Source organism: Oncorhynchus keta, chromosome 10, assembly GCF_023373465.1.
Source record: "Oncorhynchus keta strain PuntledgeMale-10-30-2019 chromosome 10, Oket_V2, whole genome shotgun sequence".
Taxonomy (NCBI): domain Eukaryota; kingdom Metazoa; phylum Chordata; class Actinopteri; order Salmoniformes; family Salmonidae; genus Oncorhynchus; species Oncorhynchus keta.
This window is the reverse complement of record NC_068430.1, coordinates 65245851-65266041: the sequence shown is the minus strand read 5'-3', so window position 1 is coordinate 65266041 and position 20191 is coordinate 65245851. Positions and strand designations below refer to the sequence as shown.

Genomic DNA, 20191 nt, shown 5'->3' with positions numbered 1-20191 from the left:
GACAGCTGATGTAACGGAGGAGTAACAATGTCTGTAATAAAGTCATTTTGCAGGGAAAAACTCATCCTGATTGGCTGGGCCTGGCTCCCCAGTGGGTGGGCCTATGCCCAGTCATGTGAAATCCATAGATTAGGGCCTAATTTATTTATTTAAATTGACTGATTTCCTTATATGAACAGTAACTCAGTAAAATCATTGAAATTATTGCATGTGCATTTATATTTTTGTCAGTATAGTTTCAGAACCCTGAGAGGAAGGATTATGAGAGAGAGAGAGTGAAATGAAGAAAGACAAAGAAGTAACAATATATATCAATCGATCCCAGAGCCAACAACTAGCCCCTGAAACCACAATAAAGCCACCTTACCTTCCCCTAGCGTGACTGCAGCCAGCCAGCCAGCCAGCCACTATAACTCCACCAGCCTGAAGCCAGCCATTAAGCTGCCCCAGCTCTGCCCTCCTCAGCAGTAGGGGCACTCCGTCATAGCGTGCCATACCTGCCTGCTCTTTCCATTTAAGCCCCATGTGTGTGGACTCCGCTGGGCACTCTGACACTTTGAACAATGGCATCCAGAGGCTCTGGTTGTATACCTTTCTCCAAATCCGTGGCTAGGAGGAGGGAAGTAAAAAGCTGAGGAGTTGTTCATTTGAGCTTCAAGTTCCGAAGGAGGGGGGGTACAGATACAGAGAGATACACACAGAGAGATACACACAGATACAGAGAAATAGAGAGATACACACAGGGAGATACACACAGAGAGATACACACAGAGACAGAAAGAGAGAGAGATACACACAGAGACAGAGAAATAGAGAGATACACACAGGGAGATACACACAGAGAGAAACACACAGAGACAGAGAAAGAGAGAGATACACACAGAGACAGAGAAAGAGACACACAGAGATATACACACAGAGACAGAGAAAGAGAGAGATACACACAGAGAGATACACACAGAGACAGAGAAAGAGAGAGATACACACGGGGAGATACACACAGAGAAATACACACAGAGAGATATACACAGAGACTGAGAAAGAGAGAGATACACACAGGGAGATACACACAGAGACAGAGAAAGACCATATTAGAGACCATATTAGAGAGACATATTTCCCTCAGATTACACAGATTCACAAAGAATTCGAAAACAAATCCAATTTGGAAAAACTCCCATATCTACTGGGTGAAATTCCACAGTGTGCCATCACAGCAGCAAGATTTGTGACCTGTTGCCACGAGAAAAGGGCAACCAGTGTAGAACACACACCATTGTAAATACAACCCATATCTATGCTTATTTATTTTATCTTTTGTCCTTTACCATGTGTACATTGTTAAAACACTGTATATATATATATATATATATATAATATGACATTTGTAATGTCTTTATTGTTTTCAAACTTCTGTATGCGTAATGTTTACTGTTAATTTTTATTGTTGATTTCACTTTATAAATTATCTACCTCACCAATAATGCCCTTGAATTGGAGAGAGAGAGAGAGAGAGAGAGAGGAGAGAGAGAGAGAGAGAGAGAGAGAGAGAGAGAGAGAGAGAGAGAGAGAGAGAGAGAGAGAGAGAGAGAGAGAGAGAGAGAGAGAGAGAGAGAGACAGGAGGGTTAGAGAGAGAGAGGGGAGGGAGAGAGGGGGGAGAGAGAGGGAGAGAGGGAGAGAGATACAGAGAAAGATAGATACAGAGGGAGAGAGATACAGAGAAAGAGAGAAAGAGAGGGAGAGAGAGAGAAATACAGAGGGAGAGAGAGAGAGATACAGAGGGGGGGAGAGAGAGAGAGACAGAGAGAGAAAGATACAGAGGGGGAGAGAGAGAGAGAGAGAGAGAGAGAGACAGAGAGAGAGAGAGAGAGAGAGAGAGGGAGGGAGAGAGAGGGGGGGGAGAGAGAGAAAGAGAGGGAGAAAGGGAGAGAGATACAGAGAAAGATATAGATACAGAGGGAGAGAGATACAGAGAAAGAGAGAAAGAGAGGGAGAGAGAGAGAAATACAGAGGGAGAGAGAGAGAGATACAGAGAGAGAAAGATACAGAGGGGGAGAGAGAGAGACAGAGAGAGAGGGAGAGAGAGAGAGAGAGAGAGAGAGAGATACAGAGGAGCGAGAGAGAGATACAGAGGGAGAGAGAGAGAGGGGGGGAGAGAGGGGGAGAGAGAGACAGAGAGAGAGAGGGGAGAGAGGAGGGAAATAACATAATTCAGCCATTTTGTTTCTGCTAACTCACACACTTTAACCAGACAGAATGTTGCTTTGCGCTTGAGCGAACAACACACACACACACACACACACACACACACACACACACACACACACACACACACACACACACACACACACACACACACACACACACACACACACACACACACACACACACACACACACACACACACACACACACACACACACACACACACACACGCACACACACACACACACACACACACAAACGGATTAATGTGACACTGATGTTATTTCAGAATCTGCAACAAAGTTGCCGCAGTCATAAATTATATTCTAAATAATGCAGTTTTGCAAATCTTTAATATGCCAAGCAAAAAACACATCTCACAAATGGGTATTTTAATACAATATTTTCTACCGCAGTCACAAACAGGTAATCATCAATTCTACAGTAAGCTGCTTTCCCAAAAGTCTGTCATCACAAAAGAAGTACAGCTGTTCTAGAAACTAGAAATAGCATTGCAAGTGAGGCAATAACAGCTGATTTTCATGTGTGCATTTATTGAAGTTAGCCAACTCCTCCATTTTGTATCCTGACTCAGCACGCGCGTGTGTGTGTGTGTGTGTGTTAATCCCCGTAGGGGAGGTGTATATACAGTGCATTTGGAAAGTATTCAGATCCCTTCACGTTTTCCACATTTTGTTATGTTACAGACTTATTCTAAAATGGATCATATATCCCCCCCCCCTCATTCATCTATCTTCATCTATAATGACAAAGCAAAAACTGTTTTTGTAAATTAAAACAGAAATACCTTATTTACATAAGTATTCAGTCCCTTTGCTATGAGACTCGAAATTGAGCTCAGGTGCATCCTGTTTCCATTGATTATCCTTGAGATGTTTCTAGAGCTTGATTGGACTCCACCTGTGGTACATTTAATAGATTGGACGTGATTTGGAAAGGCACACACTTGTCTATATGATGTCCCACGGTTGACAGTGCATGTCAGAGACAAAAACCAAGCCATGAGGTTCAAGGAATTGTCCGTAGAGCTCCGGGACAGGATTGTGTCGAGGCACAGATGTGGGGAAGAATACCGAAACATTTCGCCAGCATTGAAGGTCCCCAAGAACACAGTGGCCTCCATCATTCTTAAATGAAAGATTCTTCCTAGAGCTGGCCACCCGGGAAAACTGCGCAATCAGGGGAGAAGGGCGTTGACCAAGAACCAGATGGTCACTCTGACAAAGCTCCAGATTTCCTCTGTGGAGATGGGAGAAACTTCCAGAAGGACAACCATCTCTGCAGCACTCCACTAATCAGGCTTTTATGGTAGAGTTGCCAGATGGAAGCCGCTCCTAAGTAAAAGACACATGCCAGCCCGCTTGGAGTTTGCCAAAAGGCACCTAAAGGACCATGAGAAACAAGATTCTTTGGACTGATGAAACCAAGATTTAACTCTTTGGCTTGAATGCCAAGCATCGCGTCTGGAGGAAACCTGGCACCATCCCTACGGTGAAGCATGGTGGTGGCAGCGACGCTCCCCACCCAACCTGACAGAGCTTGACAGGATCTGTAGACAAGAATGGGAGAAGCACCCCAAATACAGGTGTGCCAAGCTTGTAGCATCACACCCAAGAAGACTCACAGCTGTAATCACTGCCCAAGATGCTTCAACAAACTTTTACTTAAATTCACCCATTTCTAAAAACTTGTTTTTGCTTTGTCATTGCGGATTATTGTGTGTATACTGATGCAGAACATTTTGTGTTTAAATCCATTTTAGAGTAAAGCTGTAATGTAACAAAATGTGGAATAAGTCTGAATACTTTCCGAATGCACCGTATGTAATATCAATGTTCACAGTGAGGAGTCGAATCTGAGAGGAGGTGAACCAGGGCCTGAGGAGTTTCAACTCTCTATAGGGAACACGTTAATGAATGGAGGATGGAGAGAGCAATCAACAGAAAGTGTGGACGAGCGAAACGGCTGGAGAAAAGCAGAGAGACTGGGAGAAAGAGAGACAGAAAGGGATGGAGCGAGTGAAACAGCTGGAGAAAAGCAGAGAGACTGGGAGAAAGAGAGACAGAAAGGGATGGAGCGAGTGAAACGGCTGGAGAAAAGCAGAGAGACTGGGAGAAAGAGAAACAGAAAGGGATGGAGCGAGTGAAACAGCTGGAGAAAAGCAGAGAGACTGGGAGAAAGAGAGACAGAAAGGGATGGAGCGAGAGAAACGGCTAGAGAAAAGCAGAGAGACTGGGAGAAAGAGAGACAGAAAGGGATGGAGCGAGAGAAACGGCTGGAGAAAAGCAGAGAGACTGGGAGAAAGAGAGACAGAAAGGGATGGAGCGAGAGAAACGGCTAGAGAAAAGCAGAGAGACTGGGAGAAAGAGAGACAGAAGGGATGGAGCGAGTGAAACGGCTGGAGAAAAGCAGAGAGCAGAGAGACTGGGAGAAAGGGAGACAGAAAGGGATGGAGCGAGTGAAACGGCTGGAGAAAAGCAGAGAGACTGGGAGAAAGAGAGACAGAAAGGGATGGAGCGAGTGAAGCGGCTGGAGAAAAGCAGAGAGACTGGGAGAAAGAGAGACAGAAAGGGATGGAGCGAGTGAAACGGCTGGAGAAAAGCAGAGAGACTGGGAGAAAGAGAGACAGAAAGGGATGGAGCGAGTGAAACAGCTGGAGAAAAGCAGAGAGACTGGGAGAAAGAGAGACAGAAAGGGATGGAGCGAGAGAAACGGCTAGAGAAAAGCAGAGAGACTGGGAGAAAGAGAGACAGAAAGGGATGGAGCGAGAGAAACGGCTGGAGAAAAGCAGAGAGACTGGGAGAAAGAGAGACAGAAAGGGATGGAGCGAGAGAAACGGCTAGAGAAAAGCAGAGAGACTGGGAGAAAGAGAGACAGAAAGGGATGGAGCGAGTGAAACGGCTGGAGAAAAGCAGAGAGCAGAGAGACTGGGAGAAAGAGAGACAGAAAGGGATGGAGCGAGTGAAACGGCTGGAGAAAAGCAGAGAGACTGGGAGAAAGAGAGACAGAAAGGGATGGAGCGAGAGAAACGGCTGGAGAAAAGCAGAGAGACTGGGAGAAAGAGAGACAGAAAGGGATGGAGCGAGTGAAATGGCTGGAGAAAAGCAGAGAGACTGGGAGAAAGAGAGACAGAAAGGGATGGAGCGAGCGAAACGGCTGGAGAAAAGCAGAGAGACTGGGAGAAAGAGAGACAGAAAGGGATGGAGCGAGCGAAACGGCTGGAGAAAAGCAGAGAGACTGGGAGAAAGAGAGACAGAAAGGGATGGAGCGAGAGAAACGGCTGGAGAAAAGCAGAGAGACTGGGAGAAAGAGAGACAGAAAGGGATGGAGCGAGAGAAACGGCTGGAGAAAAGCAGAGAGACTGGGAGAAAGAGAGACAGAAAGGGATGGAGCGAGTGAAATGGCTGGAGAAAAGCAGAGAGACTGGGAGAAAGAGAGACAGAAAGGGATGGAGAGAGAGAAACGGCTGGAGAAAAGCAGAGAGACTGGGAGAAAGAGAGACAGAAAGGGATGGAGCGAGTGAAACGGCTGGAGAAAAGCAGAGAGACTGGGAGAAAGAGAGACAGAAAGGGATGGAGAGAGAGAAACGGCTGGAGAAAAGCAGAGAGACTGGGAGAAAGAGAGACAGAAAGGGATGGAGCGAGAGAAACGGCTAGAGAAAAGCAGAGAGACTGGGAGAAAGAGAGACAGAAAGGGATGGAGCGAGAGAAACGGCTAGAGAAAAGCAGAGAGGCTGGGAGAAAGAGAGACAGAAAGGGATGGAGCGAGTGAAACGGCTGGAGAAAAGCAGAGAGCAGAGAGACTGGGAGAAAGAGAGACAGAAAGGGATGGAACGAGTGAAACGGCTGGAGAAAAGCAGAGAGCAGAGAGACTGGGAGAAAGAGAGACAGAAAGGGATGGAGCGAGTGAAACGGCTGGAGAAAAGCAGAGAGACTGGGAGAAAGAGAGACAGAAAGGGATGGAGCGAGTGAAACGGCTGGAGAAAAGCAGAGAGACTGGGAGAAAGAGAGACAGAAAGGGATGGAGCGAGTGAAACGGCTGGAGAAAAGCAGAGAGACTGGGAGAAAGAGAGACAGAAAGGGATGGAGCGAGAGAAACGCCTGGAGAAAAGCAGAGAGACTGGGAGAAAGAGAGACAGAAAGGGATGGAGCGAGAGAAACGGCTGGAGAAAAGCAGAGAGACTGGGAGAAAGAGAGACAGAAAGGGATGGAGCGAGTGAAACGGCTGGAGAAAAGCAGAGAGACTGGGAGAAAGAGAGACAGAAAGGGATGGAGCGAGTGAAACGGCTGGAGAAAAGCAGAGAGACTGGGAGAAAGAGAGACGACGCCAGACTAACGAAGACACATCGACAGAACGAAATGGCTGTATTTACATTCAGTCCCCAAATACTTATATAACAGAAAGACCATGGTCCTTCAAAGGGTTAGAAAGGACGTTATTTACAGTGAAAAAGAGACGGGGTAAACAGCCTATGGCTGTTGAGTGTTCCTCCCACCTTCCTCTAAACTTCCTCTGCCTTTAAATATTAACCTGGTGGACCGAAAGCAATGCTTTCTAACACCGAGGTTTTCTTAGGGAGAAATGGAGATGTTTTCACACCAGACCTATTTAGTCCTACTTAGAGATGGGATGGACGTGTGGAAGGAATAGGGATGGTAGTGAACATACAGCTGCAGGGTCCGTCGCTGAAAGCATTTAACCCATCCGTGCCATTTGTGTTCGGGCACACGTGTGTTTGGAGTGTGTAACGCATGCATGAGTGTGTGCCTGGGATGTGGGTATGACGATGGGAGGACAGAGAAAGGTTCAACTAGAGAGAGAGTGGGGAGCCTAATTCCAATCATGGTGTGTGTGTCTGTGCGTGTACACAGCGCAAGTGTATGCGTTGTGTGCGTTGTGTTTGTGTGTGTGTGAGAGAGAGAGAGAGATTAATGGTCTGCAGGCTAACCGGTTGCACCCGGGACGCTGCGCCGTGAAAGACAACACAACTAGATGGAGACGGGCCCGGGGGAGGAGAGGAGAGGGGAATGGTGGGATAGAGGAGAGGAGAGATGACATCGAGACAACAGGGAATCATCCAGCCTCCGGGCCAGCTACCGTCATCACCACCTCAGACACATACAGCCCTGAGCTTAGAGACTATAGGCAGAGGCGGAGCTAAAAGGCACCAATGTTTGTAAACATATACATGTACAGTTGAATTCGGAAGTTTACATACACTTAGGTTGGAGTCATTAAACTGTGTTTTTCAACCACTCCAAAAATGTCTTGTTAACAAACTATAGTTTTGGCAAGTCGGTTAGGACATCTACTTTGTGCATGACACAAGTCATTTTCCAACAATTGTTTACAGACAGATTATTTCACTTATAATTCACTGTCTCACAATTCCAGTAGATCAGAAGTTTACATACACTAAGTTGACTGAGCCTTTAAACAGCTTGGATTCCAGAAAAGGATGTCATGGCTTTAGAAGCTTCTGATAGGCTAATTGACATAATTTGAGTCAATTGGAGGTGTACCTGTGGATGTATTTCAAGGCCTACCTTCAATCTCAGTGCCTCTTTACTTGACACAATGGGAAAATCAAAAGAAATCAGCCAAGATCTCAGAAAAAAAGCAGACCTCCACAGGTCTGGTTCATCCTTGGGAGCAATTTCCAAACGCCTGAAGGTACCACGTTCATCTGTACAAACAATAGTACGCAGGTATAAACACCATGGGACCACGCAGCCGTCATACCGCTCAGGAAGGAGACGCGTTCTGTCTCCTAGAGATGAACGTACTTTGGTGCGAAAAGTGCAAATCAATTCCAGAACAACAGCAAAGGACCCTGTGGAGATGCTGGAGGAAACAGGCACAAAAGTATCTATATTCACAGTAAAACGAGTCCTATATCGACATAACCTGAAAGGCTTCTCAGCAAGGAAGATGCAACTGCTACAAAACCGCCATAAAAAAGCCAGACTACAGTTTGCAACTGCACTTGGGGACGAAGATCGTACTTTTTGGAGAAATGCCCTCTGGTCTGATGAAACAAAAACTTTGGCCATAATGACCATTGTTATCTTTGGATAAAAAAGGGGGACGCTTGCAAGATGAAGAACACCATCCCAACCGTGAAGCACGGGAGTGACAGCATCATGTTGTGGGGGTGCCTTGCTGCAGGAGGCACTGGTGCACTTCACAACATAGATGGCATCATGAGGAGGGAAAATTCTGTGGATATACTAAAGCAACATCTCAAGACATGAGCCAGGATGTTAAAGCTTGGTCGCAAATAGGTTTTCCAAATGGACAATGATCCTAAGCATACTTCTAAAGTTGTGGCAAAATGGCTTAAGGACAACAAAGTAAAGGTATTGGAGTGGCCATCACAAAGCCCTGACCTCAATCCTATAGAACATTTGTGGGCAGAACTGAAAAAGTGTGTGCGAGCAAGGAGGCCTACAAACCTGACTCAGTTACACCAGTTTTGTCAGGAGGAATGGGCCAGAATTCACCCAACTTATTGTGGGAAGCTTGTGGAAGGCTACCCAAAAGGTTTGCCCCAAGATAAACAATTTAAAGGCAATGCTACCAAATACTAACTGAGTTTATGTAAACTTCTGACCCACTGGGAATGTGACGAAAGAAATAAAAGCTGAAATAAATCAGTTTCTCTATTATTATTATGACATTTCACATTCTTAACATAAAGTGGTGATCCTAACTAACCTAAGGCAGGGAATCCTTACTAGGATTAAATGTCAGGAATTGTGAAAAACTGAGATTAAATGTATTTGGCTAAGGTGTATGTACACTAGTGTGTCAAAAAGAGGATCAAAACACCTTCATATGCCCACCAGTATGATCTAACCCCCAATGCACCTGATGCCATCACTGCCCTTCTGCTTGAAATGCTGATTTCTAGAATGTAAGTCTCCTGTGACCTATCTGGTGACCTGTGTGACCTTTCTCCGTGGAGATGGTAGACCACCAGGTGGTGGTGACAGGAGTGCATATCGTTGGGCTGACCCCAAAACCACATTGACCAAGAGAGAGAGAGAGAGAGAGAGAGAGAGAGAGAGAGAGAGAGAGAGGCCTAACAGGGCCTGAAATGCCTTAGATTGACTGACAACAGATTTGTCTCTCTCTGAATTTTCCTTTCTCTCTTTCTCGCTCCACTCTCCCAGCTTCTTTAGCGTCCTCCCTTACGACTCAATAGGCTTTCTCTCTCTTTCACCTGACTGCCTTCCTTCATCGGACAGTCTCTGTCTAACAACTCTCTACGGAGCCACTGAGCTAATGTCTTTGTTACAGTAAGCCTTCAGCCGGTACTGCCAATTCAGATAAGTGCAAACTCCCATCAGTCTTGAATATCAGGAGTTGATTTTATAAGTGATGTAAGGAGATTTAAAGTAGAAATGGAGAGGGGAGAGAGGCAACATGAAGAATAGGGGAAAAGACTTCTCTGAGTAATGTACTGTGGAAAGTGAATGAAAAGACCGAGTGGATGAGAGGAGAGTAAGTCATTCCTCCAATCGGGTTGTGAATAAAGGAGGCAGAAAATTAGAGCCCCTCCCTCCTCTGTCCTTCCTCTCTTTTCATGACCAACAGCTGCCCAAAGCCTTCTTTTCACAGACTGAACCACATGCAGTATGAGTTACAACACACTGAGTTACAAAACACTGAGTTACAAAACACTGAGTTACAAAACACTGAGTTACAAATCAACGACCATGTAATATGAAGATAGCATTGCTGTGCACTACCATGGAGACACAACTATTTCTCAACTGTTTAACGTCAGATTTAGTTTCGAGACGGGTTATGATGCAGTGTTGTCATCTAATATAAAGACCTCACCCTTTTCCCTCCACACCCAGACGCTTACACACTACATTACCAAAGGTTTGTGGACACCTGCTTGTCGAACGTCACAAGAGCATTCGTGAGGTCGGGCACGGATGTTGGGCGATTATCCCTGGCTTGCAGTCAGCATTCCAATTATTCCCAAAGGTGTTAGATGGGGTTGAGGTCAGGGCTCTGTGCAGGCCAGTCATTTTCTTCCACACCAATCTCAACAAAGCATTTCTGTATGGACCTCGCTTTGTGCACAGGGGCATTGTAATGCTGAAACCGGAAAGGGCCTTCCCCAAACTTTTGCCACAAAGTTATAAGTACAGAATCATATAGAATGTCATTGTATGCTGTAGCGTTAAGATTTCCCTTCACTGGAACTATGGGGCCTAGACCAAACCATTAAATACAGCCCCAAACCATTATTCCTCTTCCACTAAACTTTACAGTTGGCACATGGCATCGGGGCAGGTAGTGTTCTCCTGGCATCCGCCAAACCTAGATTAGTCTGTCGGACTGCATTGTGCATGGTGATCTTAGGCTTATGTGCGGCTGCTCGGCCATGGAAACCCATTTCATGAAGCTCCCGACGAACAGATGTCGTGCTGACGTTGCTTCCAGAGGCAGTTTGGAAGTCAGTAGTGAGTGTTGCACTCGTCGGTCCCTTGGTGTGAGCTTGTCTGGACTACCACTTCATGGCTGAGCTGTTGTTGCTCCTAGACGTTTCCACTTCACAATAACAGCACTTACAGTTGACCGGTGTAGCTCTAGCAGGGCAGAAATTTGCCCAATTGACTTGTTGGAAATGTGGCATCATATGACGGTGCTTCGTTTAAAGTCACTGAGCTCTTCAGTAAGGCCATTCTACTGCCAATGTTTGTCTATGGAGATCGCATGGTTGTGCGCTCAATTTTAAACACCTATCAGCAACAGGCGTGGCTGAAATAGCCGAATCCACACATTTGAAGTGGATTGTATATATGTAAATAAGTTGTATAAGATGGATAGCAGTCCTCTCCAGTAGTGCTGGTAATAAAATAACAGGTTAACAGGCTAACAGTGAAACGCTTACTTACTTTCCAACAATGCAGGGAGAAAAATATTGAAATAACAACACGAGGAAGAAATACACAATGAGCACTGGCTATATACACGGGGTACCAGTACAGAGTTGATGTGCAGGGGTACGAGGTCATTGAGGTAGATATGTACATATAGGTAGGGATAACAGGATAGATAATGAGCAGTAGCAGATGTGTATGCGATGAGTCAAAAGAGTTGGTGGAAAAAGGGGTCAAATGCAAGTCTAATGGCTTGGGGGCAGAAGCTGTTCAGGGTCCTGTTGGTTCCAAACCGTGCGATAGCTGAGAGAGTCTATGACTTGGGTGGCTGGAGTCTTTGACAATTGTTGTTAAAATACATCTGGCCTGTAGTCTATCTAATTGTCTGTAAATTAGCCCTCATCCGCATTATGCAATTATGTTAAAGGACAATAGAGGAGAATGTAGACTCAGCAGAATACACAGGCATGGGCTATATTCAATGTATGTGTGTGTGTATATGTATGTATGTATGTATGTATGTATGTATGTATGTATGTATGTATGTATGTATGTATGTATGTATGTATGTATGTGTGTATGTGTGTGTGTGTGTGTGTGTGTGTGTGTGTGTGTGTGTGTGTGTGTGTGTGTGTGTGTGCAGTAGCTACCACAACCAGAATAATGGATTACTAGTGGAAGACCTCTGTGATTCCACATTCATAGCTGTAACAATGCAATGGACAACAGATGAGGTTGCATGAGGTTTCTTAGTTCACAGTAAATACAATCAAAAACCCCACACACCCACTGTTGCTGAATCATTGCTATCGTACCCCTCCCCCCTATAGGCTCTCCCTGTCCACTCATTCATCTGTCAATCCTAATAGAATCATTTATCCATCCGTCTACCTCATTGACAGACAAGGCAAACCTTCAAGCCTTCTTTATGTGAGCTGTTGTCCTATATAGTGAACATTGTTGAACTGGGCTGATTTCAAAATCAGATGATGTGCTAAATGTAGTGGAATCCAAGAGAATTATTTAGTTGAGTATTCTGTCTGCCTCGTTGCTTTCTCTGCCACGTTTGATTACTGACAAAAACGCTGATTGCAATTTGTCAGCAGAGAAACGGAGAGATACGAGCAAAACCAACATTTCAGACAAGCCTCAATGATAAGTGGCTTCTGTTTCCTTCTGCGATAAAAGACAAATGAATAAACAAGAAAAGCTATTCAAAACGATGCCTTGGGCTTTTTGCGACTTGGCGGCGAAACTAAAACATTTTTATGTCGTTGTGTCGCACTTGGCTGCCAACAAAAATCCACACTTACTCTTCAAACAGCAAATCTGCCATCTTTAAGTGGCCCACTTCTCTGTGTCCTCACTGAGGCAAAGAGAGCTACAAAAACCGTGTCACAGGGAAACAACAGCTTTCCATGAACCCATATTAATAAATGACGACCCTTCACGCTCTCTTGCGCTGACATCGTGAGAGCGTCGTCTTCTTATTCTTCGTGATATCAACCTCTTGTATGTCCCAATTCTTTTGTCCAGTGAAGCGCTCACCCAAAAAATATCAATAGAACCATTTCTGTTTATCAAAGCCAAATCTAAAGACAGACCGATAGCAAAAATAATTGCATATCCCCCAGTGACAGCGAAATTGCTTGTAATATCACATCTGTCGAATCCAAAAGGCCAATGTTCTTTGTCCTGTTGAAAGCATGGGGTCATGGGAAATAGGGGGTAGGTGCAGAGTTTCAAGTCAACAATGGTGAGTTGGGTTATATCAAACAACCTTGTTCGATAGCACTTGAAGCAAGAGAGGTGGAGAATGTAATGGAAGATAAAGAGAGAGAGAAAGACAGAGAGAGACAGAGAGAGAGAGAGAAAGACAGAGAGAGAGAGAGAGAGACAGAGAGACAGAGAGAGAGAGAGAGAGAGAGACAGAGACAGAGAGACAGCGAGAGAGAGAGAGAAGACAATATATGAAAGAGAGAACAAAAGAGACAGACAGAGAAGAGGAGGATATACAAGCAGGTATTGAGAGAAACAAAGGGCATGTTTGGAAAGGAGAAGTAGAGAAAGAGACAGAGAGTTGGATTGAGTGGGGCACTTCACTTAGTCAGAAGCTCACAAAACAGTGGAATTGGCTCAGCCAACAAACCATGACTCAGCTCCAAACATCTCCTTATATCAAAGAAGCTAAAAAAAAGAATGACTCCAAGACAACTCAATTCATAATCCCCAACAGGTTGGCAGCCAACCACACTACCCAATCCATCTGCATATGACTAAACCTGGCTAACGGTGTTTGACAATCTCTTGTGATTTACGGAGTCTTTAGCCCTGCTTTTAGTAGCCAAACACTGGCCACCAGCCCCGGAGTGTCTTAACCAATGAGACTTACTGGTCCGCCCGGAGCCGGCCAGGAGACGGTGACTACTGTAACCGTCAGCACAAAAAGGGGATATATGAAGAGGTGCTGACTGGATGAGGGGAGCGGAAAGAGACACAACATTGCACCATTGACTGGAGAGGAGGTCAATGACGATCGATGGGGTCACTAAATAACTCAAGAAGACTGCAGGGCTGTGTCCCAATCGAAAGGCAGCTGCCTGCTGCCTACCTGCCTCCAAAGGCAACTAACTTAGTTGGCAGCACTTTCCCAGTAGGTTCTGTAACTGCCAATCTGGACGGGATTTGGAAGGCAGCATCATGTGACAATGCATTTGCATTCCACCGAGCGCGAGGCGTTTGCTAGCAATTCATTGAACAACTATCCCAAAATGGAAATAGCTGACACGAATAACAAGTAAACAAGTAACAGAATCCATCACCTCAGTACCAGTCCATGGGTTAAGTTGACATCGACCAGAATAATTATCCTGCAGTATAGGGTTCTCGCATGATACGGGATACCATTTTTTTGAGATATCTTATTTAAGCTATTTTACTGACTGTTTAAGAATGATTAATAGCAAGAATAGTGATGTTTCACTGTTAAACTAATATTGCATTTCAGCCGCTAATGTTTTTTCTATGAGTAGGCTGACATTGTGATTAAATCATACAACTATCATACCTGTGCATGTTATTAAAAGACACTGATGTTCAGGATAACATGGTTTTATATTTGTTGATAACTAATATTTAAAGGTGATATGATGCAATCTAACTAGATAAGAGGGTCTAAGCTACTTCATCCTAATGTAAGCTAAATGCATTGGATACGAATACTGGCGTGATAAAAGATAACATGTCCAATGTAATTATATGAATGCATATCAAACAGGAATATGTGTTCAATGAAATGAATACAGCATTGCAATAGGATTGATGTCTTCCTCTGTCACGAACGTCGTCTTGAAAATGACCAGACCAAGGTGCAGCGTCGTGAGCGTACATTTTTCTTTATTATAAATGTTGTCAACAAAACAAGAAACAACAAAAATGAACGTGAAGCTTACTTGGGCTACACAGGCCACTAACAAAGACTACCCACAAATACAAAAGGAAAAAAAGGCTGCCTAAGTATGATTCCCAATCAGAGACAACGATAGACAGCTGTCCCTGATTGAGAACCATACCAGGCCAAAACATAGAAACACAGAACAGAAACACTGACCAACCAAACATAGAGAATAAAACTCTACGGTCAGGGCGTGACATCCTCTCTCCTTGCAGGGGATTAGACAGATGAGCAACAGGTACCAGAGGCCCAAGCCTCAAAACCAGAAACATGTGGGGACATCAACACTTGTCATTTTGAATAAATGTTTAACATTTATATTTGTTTTCCTGTATCTGTGCATTCGTCCTTAAAGCACAGTCCATTCTACAAAATAAGTAATTCCCAAGTGAGGGAAATCTCAAGGAGATTAACCTTCAACATTAAAAAAAAGCACATTTTGTCATTTTATACAGAGGACAGGAGTTTACACATTTTTGTTCCAGCCCTTTACTAATGCTTAATTTCAACTAATTGTGGTCTAAAGTGAAGACTTGCCCACAGTGCAATCCCGTGGGACAGAAAATTACATCTGTATTTTAGAATGAGATTCATAGGTTACAATGTCCTGAGAAATCTGTGTGATTAACAATAACATGGGTGAATCTTTTTCTATCTAACATTGTGAGGATGCACAGTCCTTAATCAAATCCTGGGATATGGTGATTATCACGGTGGCATCAGCAGGGTCTGAACGTGAGAGCTGGAACAAGCAGAGGGAAATGGGGGGAGGAATGAACCTCACTGCTCAAATGTCAGTGCTGGTTCAAGTCACTGAAGCCACAACTACCTTTATAAATATGCAATCATTTTGTTATCAGTTTTGCTTATTTTTTTTTAAATCTAAAAATGTTGATCAGTTGTTTTACAGTAAGAGTAGAATAACTTAGCCTCTAATTTGAACTAGTAACAACCAACCAAATCGTGCAACACAATAGGGGAAGGGAAAGTGACAAGAGAAAGTTAGCGAACGTTAATGTTACGTAAACAGACACTGTATGCAGCTAGCTAGCAAGCAAGCTTGCTAAACAGACCCATCAACAGAATGCACAAATAACTTGGCAGGCTAGCAAGCCTAGAATGAACAGAACACAGCTGGCTGCATTTCCTACATTTTTTCATTAGATGTTGTAAAACAAATGTAACATGTCTGACCTCCAAATGGGTCGGGCAGGACTGTTTTCTCCTGTCAAGCCAATGCAATGGAGTAATACGCGATCAGGTGTCCACTTTAGTTTGCTACAGTACATGTTTTTAGCTGGCTAGCAAGTTCATCAATTCATTGATTTAAAAACTGTCTGGGTCTTAACAATTGACACATTGTTGAATTTACGATTAGAGCTAGTTAGTTTAGTTGTGCATCTCTAAACAGCTGATAAGCAGGACGAGATCGCCTACTAATGTTAGCTAACTATGATGTGTTAGGTAGCTATCTAGCTTGGCAATGGGCTGATAAACAACAGTTACTCAACATTTGAATTCAACATTTTATATGAAAGTAATTTGTTGAAAATGTTAGCATTATTTTGTGAATAAATAAACGTTATACTTACATTTTTCTTCTTATTCCTTATTCTTCTGGAACATCTTCTCCCAAGTGAGGACATGTGTCCAGCATTAATTCAGAATTGTTTTGAATTTTCAGTGTGCCGAGAAGGGTTATGGGATAGCCTCCTCGGGGAAGGACACACGGGATGCTAAGGTGCCTGATGAAAGCACCTTAGAAAGCAGCATTTTAAGGTACATTGGGATTGGGACATACCAATCTTGACATCCTGCCTACAAAAGCTGCCTCAAAAGGCAGAGTCCTTGTTAATTGGGACACAGCCCAGGTCTGAGGTTCTGATGGGCTGATGTATTGGGTTAACTGGGGTGGTAGAGCGGGTATATTGATGTGGTTAAAGCAATATAAAACTGTTTAAGGTGAATAGGGGCCCAGTGATAATATCACTTGCTTTCTACCTGAAAATTGGTCCTTTATCTAAAATACAGTGCCTATAGAAAGTCAACCCCTTTAACTTTTTAATCATTTTGCTGCGTTAAAATGGAATTCAAATAGATTTTTGATCCTGCAGATCTACACAATCTACTCCACATTTTCAAAGTGAAAGGAAGTTATAGAAAACTTATCTGACAGGGCCTGGATAGTTTTTTTTAGGATCAAAACAAATATGAAAGGAGCAAAGCCAAGGTAAAAAGTTTGAGGAGAACACACCTCAGTCTTCTGAAAACCTAACCCTGAGATAGGGTTGTATTTTTCTGTGGGACAATTACACAAATGTTTATGCAAAAGACACCCAATTGGCTTTCCAAGAGCTGTTTTAGTGTTCCCAAGTGGTCTCGTCTCAGTCCCGACTTAAATCTGCTTTCAAAAAAAATCAGAGACAAAGTTTAAATATCGCTGTCCATCAGTGATCCCCAAACAAATCTGCTGAGCCTGCATGCATGTTTCCCTACGAGTTGTGCAAAGTTGGTAGAGCCTCAATGAAAATGAGTCACAACTGTAATGGCTGTCGAAGGTGCTTCCACTAAGTATTAACTCATGGGGGGTGGAGACTTATCCAATTAGGATATTTCAGTTTTTTGTTTTTGTTGTAATTGGACAACTTCCTAGAAGTTTCTTTCACTTTGAAAATCCATTTGCATCAACATTTAGATAAACTTTTATAAGGCAGCGAAATGGGAAAGTTCAAGGGGGTGTAGACCTTCTATAGTCACTGTAAGTGTTCCCCTTGTAATTCTATGGATCAACATGAGGAATAAGTCACAGTGATGAAATGGACAGCAATCAAATACAAACGAGCGCCGTCTGTCCATTGATCACAAAGCGCTTTTTAACACCGTCACCTTGGAGGATCTATAAGTCGCTTTGGATAAAAGCACCTGCTAATTGCCCGACTGTGTGTATTGGCCAGTAGCTGACTGAAGAAAATGGCTGTGGTCAGATCAATGAAACCGCTTCCAATCCACCACACACTAAAACACCCAAACAAATTAAATCAATCAAGAGATGATCGAATCAAAATACAGCCAAAACACAGTTTCCCATGAACATCATTGTAACATTATAACATGCTGACTCACCCCTGCAGTTCCTTAACAGACATGGAGATCTTGAGGTTGTGTCCCAGAACATGGAGGGCTGTGAGGATGTCAGCCCACTGAACCATCTCCCCCAGGGGACCTCCCTTCAGGACCTTGGGGCTGAACACGTCCCCTGACTCCTCTGTCAGGAAGCCCACGTGCACCAGGATCTGGGAGGGGGAAATATACATGTTTATTTATATACTATTTTTATATCATTACTGAAAAAAAGAAAAGGAAACCTGAGATAAATTACACATCTGAATGTCTGTATATGTTACATGGCATACGGTATCATCACGTTGTCATCATTAACAGAGCTTTAGTGCTCATCAGGCGTCAAACACCCGACTCCAGCCGTAATGCATGGTTTTATAAGTATCAGACATGAACACGTGTCCAATCTCCCAGTGTACTAGACGTAGCCAGTCAGTCATTGCTAGCATACACAGAACAGGCACTGAACATCTACATTAGACCAGTGTTCCCCAACTTCTCGAGTACACCCAGCAGCACACATTGTTGTTGTAGCCCGGGACAAGCACACCTGATTCAACTTTTCAACTAGTCATCAAGCCCGCAATGAGTTAAATCAGGTGACTTTGTCTGGGGTTACAATAAATGTGTACTTTTGGGGTTACTTGAGAGAGGGCTTTAGTGATCATCAGCCATCCAACTGGCCTTAATAATACAGTAGACATGGCTCTCTAAGTATCAGACATGAACACATGTTCATCGTCCTAGCAATTCTGAATAGCGGAGGTGCATAAAGATAATAATATATGCCATTTAGCAGACACTTTTATCCAAAGCGACTTACAGTCATGTGTGCATACATTCTACGTATGGGTGGTCCCGGGGATCGAACCCACTACCCTGGCGTTACAAGCGCCATGCTCTACCAACTGAGCTACAGAAGGACCACATGGCGGCCCCCATGTACTTACCACAAATGCCTTGTTTGCTAAGTTCACCGTGTTGTACTATGCTCTCTGGTACTCTTTTTTTAAAAGCATCATTAGCACAGTATATATGGTCCCAATTTAAGCTCCAAGAAGCAGGCAATTTGAAAAAACGCTAAAAGTAAACCGTGTTGATTTATTGGCACATTGAAATATGTAGCGCGCCGTCGTTACATAAAACTATATGGATATAGTGATAAAACCATGACGTCGTATCTGAAGACCAACATGTTTATGCACCTTCGCCATTGAGTTGCATATTGTTCTTTGAATCAATTTCAATTGTAGAATTTGAATTGAATTTGAATTGACTACACCCCACAGGAAGCAGAATTTGAATTGACTACACCACACAGGAAGCAGAATTTGAATTGACTACACCCCACAGGAAGCAGAATTTGAATTGACTACACCCCATAGGAAGCAGAATTTGAATTGACTACACCCCATAGGAAGCAGAATTTTAATTGACTACACCCCACAGGAAGCAGAATTTGAATTGACTACACCCCACAGGAAGCAGAATTTGAATTGACTACACCCCACAGGAAGCAGAATTTGAATTGACTACACCCCACAGGAAGCAGAATTTGAATTGACTACACCCCACAGGAAGCAGAATTTGAATTGACTACACCCCACAGGAAGCAGAATTTGAATTGACTACACCCCACAGGAAGCAGAATTTGAATTGACTACACCCCACAGGAAGCAGAATTTGAATGGAATTTGAATTAAAGGAAGTATAATTTTTATTCAATAAAATTTAAATGGATTTTGGCTATACAAATGGATATTATTTATGTGGACACAACACTATACAATGGTAATTTTGACATCTTGTATGGTAACCAGTACTATGTTAAACATATGACTGAAATATTCTTAGATAATTTTGTAGGTTGTCTATAATAATTCATACTTCACTAACATGTTATAAAAAAACTAGTCAGAAAACTACATTTCAAACCAAACACTCCAGAATGGAAGGGAACAATCTCACATCGCATGACAACAAAAAAAAGTATAATAAAATACATCTATGAGTGATAATCTATTTGATATTTGAAATATTTCTTAAGTAATAATTGACATGTTCTTTGGGTTAAACATGTGTCAAAGGAAATACTTTTCATGCTTCACTTTTCAGTTGAATTTCTACGAACAGCCTTGAATTAAATTTGACTTCCTTTCATTCAAACAGAATTTAAATTCTGCTTTCGGTGGGGTGTGTCCAATTTAAATTCAAATTTAAATTCACAGGTTGAATTGAATTAAATTAACCCCAACCCTGCCTCCCATTGTATTAGAAATCAAGAAAACATTTATACCAGTTCAGAACCCAACTGTAGCTGTAATAATACAGTAATTAGCATCAGACACACAAGATCACATGTTCATCCTTAATCAATCAAATATTTTCAATAGACCACGGACATCTGCCTACATAACTGTTAATCATACATCTGACTCTCTATAGTTCAATAGACCACGGACATCTGCCTACATAACTGTTAATCAT

The 20191-nt window shown here is 43.2% G+C and overlaps 1 protein-coding gene across 2 annotated transcripts in view; it reads right to left on the bottom strand.

Moving 5' to 3' along the window:
* Positions 1-20191, bottom strand: part of LOC118389394 (alpha-1,6-mannosylglycoprotein 6-beta-N-acetylglucosaminyltransferase B-like) — a 182246-nt gene that overhangs the window by 72742 nt on the left and 89313 nt on the right. For both annotated transcript variants that reach the window (XM_052527616.1, XM_052527617.1), the window contains one exon: positions 17708-17877. In XM_052527616.1, coding sequence (XP_052383576.1) covers positions 17708-17877 — 170 coding nt within the window. The remainder of the gene's footprint in view (positions 1-17707; positions 17878-20191) is intronic.